The sequence below is a fragment of the Rattus norvegicus genome, chromosome X (assembly GCF_036323735.1).
Source record: "Rattus norvegicus strain BN/NHsdMcwi chromosome X, GRCr8, whole genome shotgun sequence".
Taxonomy (NCBI): domain Eukaryota; kingdom Metazoa; phylum Chordata; class Mammalia; order Rodentia; family Muridae; genus Rattus; species Rattus norvegicus.
In genome coordinates this window covers 70,975,339-70,983,307 of record NC_086039.1, presented here as the reverse complement: position 1 = coordinate 70,983,307, position 7,969 = coordinate 70,975,339, and the positions used below count along the sequence as shown (strand labels likewise).

General features: G+C 47.9%; 1 protein-coding gene across 1 annotated transcript; it reads left to right on the top strand.

Moving 5' to 3' along the window:
- Positions 1-3,484: 3,484 nt before the first annotated feature.
- Cxhxorf49l1 (similar to human chromosome X open reading frame 49 like 1) lies at positions 3,485-7,162 on the top strand. Its single transcript, XM_039100335.2, has 5 exons — positions 3,485-4,900; positions 5,440-5,596; positions 6,055-6,137; positions 6,387-6,432; positions 6,888-7,162. The coding sequence occupies exons 1-5, from the start codon at positions 3,614-3,616 to the stop codon at positions 6,926-6,928; spliced, it is 1,614 nt and encodes a 537-aa protein (XP_038956263.1). The 5' UTR covers positions 3,485-3,613; the 3' UTR covers positions 6,929-7,162.
- Positions 7,163-7,969: the final 807 nt, after the last annotated feature.

Genomic DNA, 7,969 nt, shown 5'->3' with positions numbered 1-7,969 from the left:
AGAAACCCTGTGTTGAAAATAAGAAAAAAAAAAGGAAAGATTTTTTAATTTAAAAACAAAAACAATGAAAAAACTACTTCTTTTCATTAAAAGCCACACTAAAAATAAAATAAGGTAAACTCCCCATGAGAAGGTATTTGTGTCATAGGAAACTGTCAAAGAACTGAAGTCTAAAATACAGGAAGAAGTCACACACACACACATAAACACACACACACACACACACACACACACACACACACACACACACACACACATATACAACCAAGAGAGAAATGCACAGAAAACAGTAAATAGGCACCATGCACACCACAGAGAAGAAAGGCCAAAAGACCAATGCATATGCAATCTCGTCCTCACTCCTAGTCAAGGAATTCTAGATTACAATTAAATCCAACTGTAGTGAAGCATGCCTATAAACTCATCACTTGGAAGGCAGCAAAGGGCAGATCACTGAGAGTTCAAAACCAGCCTGGTCTATATAGGAAGTCCAAGGACAGCCAGGAACAATGAGTGAGACAGTGTCAGGAGCAATGGCTTGTGTGTGCGACCCCAATCCCAACACTCAGGAGGTAAAGGCAGGATAAGCAAGAGTTTGCGGCCAGATTGAGTTCCTTTGTGACTCAATATAAACAAAGCAAAACGACAGTAAAATGTGATAGCATATTTCACTAGAGGCAAAAATGCTGTGCTTTCGTAGTAATAAATGTTGACCTGGTTGCAGAAGAGCTGAGGTGGTGGTACGCCCCTGCAGGAGTGTGGAAAAGGAGTGGGGGAAAGGACAGTCACTTGGAGAGAATCAGAAAACTTTCAACACGTCTTTCAAGTCAATAGTCACACTCCTAGATATAAACATAACTTCCCGACATTTTATCCCACAGAAAATAACATTTGTATAGCTCATAGGAGTAGGATGGCAAGGCTGTTCAGGGCCAGGTCCAACAAATCTGGGAGGTACTGGCTACCCTTATGGATAAGAATCTCAAAAGTTGGAAAGCTCTACCAAGAACACCATGAAACATGGCCCAGAACACATGTAGCACCCCCTAAGTGTAATACCTCCTGAACTGGAAACAACCAAAATGCCTCCAGCAGCCAGGTGCACACTGGCACCGTGGTGCTCGCCTGTAATTCCAGCGCTTGGGACACTGAAGTGGGAGAATCACGAACTCAATACCTCAGTACGGGCTGTACAGTAACACAGACCCCATCTTCTAAAAAGACACAATGAGGGTGAAGAGGCTGGAAAGACAGCTCAGCAGCTAAGAGCACTTGATGCTTTTACAGAGAATTCAAATGTGTTTACTAGCACTCATATCAAGCATCTACTGATCCAGTTCCAGGGGATCCATCCCCCTCTTCTGGCCTTCTTAGGCACCAAACACATCATGCCCAACATATGCAGGCATTCATACATGCACTTAAGATAAAAATAAATATTGTAAAAACAAACCAAAGGCATGGAAAGGCAAACAGATTGAGATCAAATCAGTGTGATTTTCCATGGTCGTTAATTCAACTACTTACTAAACTTTATTGCTACCTCAGTGTCTATACAGGTGCACTTTTCAGGGCCATTTAGTGACCATGTGCAAATGGGATTAAAAACTAAAGCCACTCAAAGGCCAAGTGTGTTCTCAACTGGGGTCAAAAATGTGGATGCTCTTCCCTTTTAAGCTACAATCAAGTATCTTTTTCTTAGAGTCACATATTTCACATTTTTATGCTTTCCTGATGATTTCCCCTTATACATGGCCCCAAGTGCTGATGTCTGGAGTTCTTCCACAGAAGACAGCTTGGAGGTGCTTTACACAGACACAGACGTGTGAGATAAGCTCTGTTCAGACAAGGGTTAGAAAGCTGTTTCCCATCAAGCCTGTGATCATAAGCCAACATTATAAAATGATCAACGCACTTTTAACAAAATGTTCGTGAAACCTGCTGTATGGATCAGTAGATTATAAACCCTTGAGCCAGCAAGAATTGTAGGAACTTGGCTCTCTATTTCCCCTGGAAAGTGAGGGAAACACTAGCACTCTAAAACCTTCTAGAAACCAAGGAAGGAACTACTCCCCAATTTCCACTGAGGAAAGCTGGGTACAGACAGTCTCAGGCAAAGTATGACAAGAGTGGTGCCTCACCAACCCTGCAAGGCCTTCCTTGTGTTTCCATTCTGGATCTTTAGACTCCTCTATATGTACTCTCAACTATCACAGATGCATGGTTTGAATTTTTAATTCACAAATGTGTATCTAAATCTATGGAATATTCTGGAACTTGGTTTATGCAGTCATGCTTGCTTTTGAAGCATGTTAAACACAACCTTGGCGTGTGGAATGCCTCTACATAATCTGCTGGTGCATGCACCAGTCTACATTCATGCATTCCCTTATCCAGGGGACTTAGAGAGTTCCCCAAGGGGTGCCTTCATCGACACCCTTGACAATGTGTCCTTGCCATCATGGTAATGGGTTCTTCAGTCAAGAAGAGCAGGAGTAAGTAACCCAAACCTGGGAGATGTCTTGAAATGGATGTAAGCTTTATCTGAGTGCTTAGAAAATTGCAAGGCAACTAGTGATTGTGACATGATTCGTGTTCTTCTGATTCTGCCAAATTACCCACCCAAGGCACTGCCCTCTACTAGTTGCACCTTTCATCTCAGAGAGGGCAAACTACAAGCTTGAACCTCACCCACTCTTCTCTTTCGTTTGCAAACCTGGTATGTGGACGCTGATTTCAGTTTGCAGCTTCACGATCAGTGAGACTAAATGTTTTGGTTCTAGAACAAGGAGATTCCCTCCTCGCTGCCTTAACACGGGGTGAAGATGGGATGAGGGTCTGAATACAGGATGCAGTGTGGAAGGAGTGGGAAAATCGCAGCCTGCCAACACAGTGTTATGAGTACATGGCTGCTTGTAATTACAGGTGCTTTCTCTGCAGCCCACGGCTCACAAACAATCTCCCATGTCTCTGCCCCTTCTGTGGAGCACTGATAAGTGGTCATGGGCTTCTTTGGCAAGTGTCCTATTGAGAAGGTCTGTCTATGCAACAGAGGCTCTCAAATCCTTTCTATGTTGAATGTTCCACAGCTGTCATGACATTGAATCCTCACGAGTCACTGGCCTATGTGTGGTTATTTTCCCACACATTGCACCTTTCCATGAGAAAGAGTCTTAGAGAATGCAGTTCTCCTTCCACAGTAGGTAGGTGTCTGGCCAGAGGAGGCGAGGAAACAATAGAAAAGGCAGACTGAACCACAAACTCAAGGTTCCACCCACATACCCACACCTCCCACTCACAGCCCATACCCCACCCCAACCCATCCATAGGCTTGGACTGGCCAAGATAAAAATTCCGAATGATCAAGAATCCTTATTCTTATTGGCTAGGACCTGTAAGGTCACTCAACAAGGATCTATCTGATTGGTGGAGGGTAGGCCAATGAGAAGGCCACATGAAGACACCAAGGCACTAGAAGGTTCCCCTTGTTTGTGTTTAGCGCTAGTGTGGGTGGTGACTATAGTGACGGTATCTCGGAAGGCCTAGCTGGTCTAGCCAAGACTAGGGATACCCTTGTCCTTACAGGTCAGGCATGTAGACTATCACTGGAAACATGAGCTGCAATAAGGAGGGGGCAGTTGAAGAAGTAAGTTTAGACCCCGAGGATGGAGAATCCCCTAATGTCTGTTTGGATGTCCCCTGCTCACCACAGGATCTCAGCCTGGACCCTGACATGGGATCTACACAGAGAAGCCTAAGTAAGAATGAGGTCGAGACTGAGGACAACTCTGAGTTGGACTCAGGGTCTAAACTACAAGCACTAGAATCGGAGATGGTGGTCTTTGAGGAACACGGAGAGTGGTCTGTCTCTTCAGCCAGAGACAAAGGGGATCTTATGGACTGCTTGCCTCTTGTCAGTGACAATGTTGAGGATAAAGTACAACAGCCAACTGACCAGATGAACCAGGATGCTAGAAGCCGCTCGTCCTCAAAAAGCTGTGCCACCCAACATTCTACCACTTGGGCAGATACAGAGGCAGACTGCAGCAGAAGAAGCATGCTGGGCAAGAGATTGGGAGATGTAAAGCGAGCCTCTGTGGCCCCAGCCCACCACTGGGGGCCCAAAGGAGGTAGGGCCTGCAGGACAAAAAAGAAAAAGAAGGTCACCAAGAGTAAGAAGGCAATCCCTGAGGATATCCAAGACCCACCATCTGACCATGACTCATCATCAGATGAGTATAATGAAATGCAAGTGATGAGGGTGACCATTTGCTTCAAGAATGGAGAACAGATCATATCTGGCAATTCTATGGCTCCTGAAGACAAAATCAGAAAAAGAAATGTCCAACTCAGGGGCAATTTTCATCATATGACTGGCTCTCTGCAGATGTCTGCTCCCAGGGGCCATATTTTGGGCATGGGAAAACTAGGGGCCTCTTGTTCTAACAGAAAAGCATCTGTGTTCAGAGGCAAGGAACAGAGTAGGCCTCGTTACCCAGGAGCTGCTGCGGGTGTGCTGAGGAAGGCCAGTCCTAAAAAGAAATCAGCCCAGGAGAAGAAACCCCTACAGGATACTCCAAGAGTCACCGGGAGAAAACCTGTCCCACTGTCAGGGCAGAGACCCAAGGCAGCTCCCGTGGAAATAGCCACATTTCCTCCAATAACCTGTGTCCCTACACTTGAGAGTTCTAAGAAGCACCCCACCACAACACCTCTTGAGGCCACTGAACCCACACATGGAAATACATCCAGAAAGAAAGCAGTAGCAAAGAATACAAGGGAGACCCTGCCAGTGGCCAGAGGAGACAGGGGCCTTATGTGTAAAGACAGCATGAAAAAGTCGACAGTGCTGACCCCAACGTCAGAGTCCTACAAGGTTAAGGAAATTGCCCATGCCCAAGTAAGTAGATTAACCACCTTCCTCCTCTCACCCTGCCCTTTCCCTCCCCAGCACTGCTCCCCCTACCCCTGCCTAGACTTGGGGAGTTGTCAGTGGACACTCACCCTGATTAGGATGTCCAGTGGAGGCAAAGTCCTGGTAGTAAGTAGGGTGGAGTGTGGATATCAAGGGAGCCTCAGTTAGGTGTTGGTTACTATTCTCTTGCTGTGCATTTCCTCTTTCTAACCAGGCAGGGGTGGGAGTGTGCCTGGTTGTTGGTTTGGGTGATTGGTGTCCAGAGAGCCCTTGCAATTGAGCATGTAGTCGGCCCCGAGAGCCCCCTGATGCATCCCTGGTTCCTCCCCAAGGAAGCCAGGCCAGGAGATGAGGCTTTTCAGTGTCTGTGGGCACCTTCCTGGCTAAGCTCTGCCTCCTGACCCGAGGCTGCCTGAGGACAGAAAGTGCAGCTGGGATAAGCCTCACAAGCCTCCATTTTGTTACCCCACTTTTTCCTCAGCCCCTCAGCAATATTTACTCATGATAAGATTTTTGTGTGTGAGGTTCCACCACACAGGGCAGAGCAGCCTTCCGTGTGCATGTATCGTGGAGAAATGAGCAGTGGAGACTGCAACACCAGAGCATCTCAAGTTCCAGCAAATTCCCAGATCGTGGCCCTGAACCAGGGAAGCGCCAGCCCTAGAGCATCTGTACCCTATGGTGAGTCTTTGGGATTTGAGAGCAGTGGGGTAGAGAAACTTCAGGTTCTGTCACTGGAAATTTGGAGCCTTGTTCTGGTCTTCCCTCTCTAGGCAGAGAGCCCACAGGAGACTGGGCGTAGGCAGGCCATGTTCTAAATGAGTGAGAGAGTGGTGTGGCTTTAAACAAACTCTAGAAGCTGACTTCCAGCACCCCAAATCCATTTCTGATGCTGGGTTCCGCCCAGGTCCTGGCTGTGGCTGTAGCCCTACTAGCACCAGCCCAGGGTCAAATTGCTAGGGGCCACAGAGCCTCTCCTCTGGGCAACAATGAAGGCAGACCCAGAGCTAGGTGGAGCTGAGGAACCAAGAAGTACAAGTTGCTGCCAGCAGAGGGTGATGTTGCCTCATTTTAGACCTCCCTAGACCCTTCCCACCTGGATCCCAGGCCTGGATGCTGGATCCTGTGTTCCCTTTCAGGTGACCAAGATCCGTCTGTGGCTCCCCCACTCCCTGTTGGGGAGAAGCAGCATCAAACACCAGGGATACTGGGATGTCAGCAGGTACAGTTTTTCTTAGCTCCTAGAAATGACAGCTCCAGCTAGATGATAAGCTGAGTGCCCAAGTTAGCCTGGCTCCTGTGCCCACTCCTACCCCATACTCCACAGAGAGAGGGCACCTCCTTTCTGGTCAGGATTGTGTGCTAGTCTTGCCACAGGATTGTAGGGACTGCAGAGAGTGTAAATAGAGCAGAGAGGGGGCCAGGACATTGAGTGCTAATTTTTCTTCCCTTCCTTTGTCTTCTGGGCTAGTGTCCTTTGCTAGAGAAAGAAGCATGCAGGCTGAGAAAACAACTAGGTATGACTGACCTTGGGTAGGGATGGGTGAGGGCAGGGGCAGAGAGAGCTAGGTATTCTGGTACTGGGACCTAGGGAAGGCTAGCCTACCTGTGGGGAGGCAATGCCAAGGAGGTCAGACCATGAGTCTTCTGCATTGACTGTTATGGCATGCACCAAGAGCTGTATATGCCTGCTCTCCTATGTGCTCAGCCAAGCGCCTGCCCACACTGTTCTCCTGTAGAGGACATTTTCACATGGAATTCAGTAAGAGGTGGAAGAATCAGTTCTAGGGCTCTTTGGAAAGGGGCTGGGAGGCAAATTGCTGGTTGGGAATTCTCTGTGGTTAGAAGTGGGAAGGGTGATTGAATCCTCGTGTGTGTGTGTGTGTGTGTGTGTGTGTGTGTGTGTGTGTGTGTGTGTGTGTGTGTGTGTGTGACTGAGTCAGGAATACCCATTTGTACCTCTGTGTTTCAGCGGTCATGCAGGCTCTCAACAAAAGGTTCCAGAATCTTTGAAGTGAATGTTCTGATATCTACAGTCCTTCCCACAAGAAGCTGGGTCTGGCCTGACTCTATTCTGCCTGAAATATTGGACCCAGACTCAATGCAGGAGAGACCAGACTACTACCTGTGGATCCCAGGGCTGTGACCCCACATATTCCCTCTCATTCTACAGCCAGAGTCACCTTTATGCCCCTGTTTTTGCCCCGTGTACCCCTGGTGACAGATGTTGCATATAAAAGTAGTTTCCCTGTGTTTTGTTCTTTCTGCCTTTGTGGGAGACAGAGTACAGCAAAAGGAAGGAGAGCTGTTGCTTTCCCTATCCCTGAGGGTAACCTGGGCTAAACATTTCTGCTTCTAAGCAGGTGCCTTGCACTCAAGTTTATCCCTGTGTTACTGGGTTTGGGTTCTGTGTGGTGGCGCCTGGGCAGGCCAGCATTTCCACCCCTCTACACTATCCCTGTCCATTCCCTGACTATTGTCCTCCTTTCTCTGGGACAGTCATAGAACCCATTTTTACCTGCTGTTCTTTGAGTTCAACAGGAACTTCTGAGCCCTTACTTTGGGCTAGAGGGGTGTGTGTTGTCTTATGGATTATTTTAGCAGACATTAGGGTATCATTTGGACTCATCTTACCCCTTCCCCAGGCTCTGTTCCTTCTGGCGCATTCTCTCCTAGCATCACATTAGGGGAGGACCCAAAACTTGCACATTATCCTTGGACTGTTACATAGCCCCCACCTTGGGAACTCAGTTTCCATGTCCTCTGATATATCCCTGCATTATAGGAGTGGACCCCAAGATCACCCTGGTGGGCAGCGGAGCATGACAAAGCTGCGGGAACTCACTGTGGGGAAATGGGTGGGAGGAAAACAATGTCACCTGTTCACCTAGAGCTGAAGATGGCGGTGAGGCTGTAAGTGGCTCCACTGAACCAACCTGGAGGGACTGCTCACTAGCAGCTTAAGGGAGGCCCAGGGACCAGAGCCACCACATTCTTTCATCCTGACCAGCCAACTGCCTTTCCCCTGCTCTCATTGATTGCTAAGATGATGCA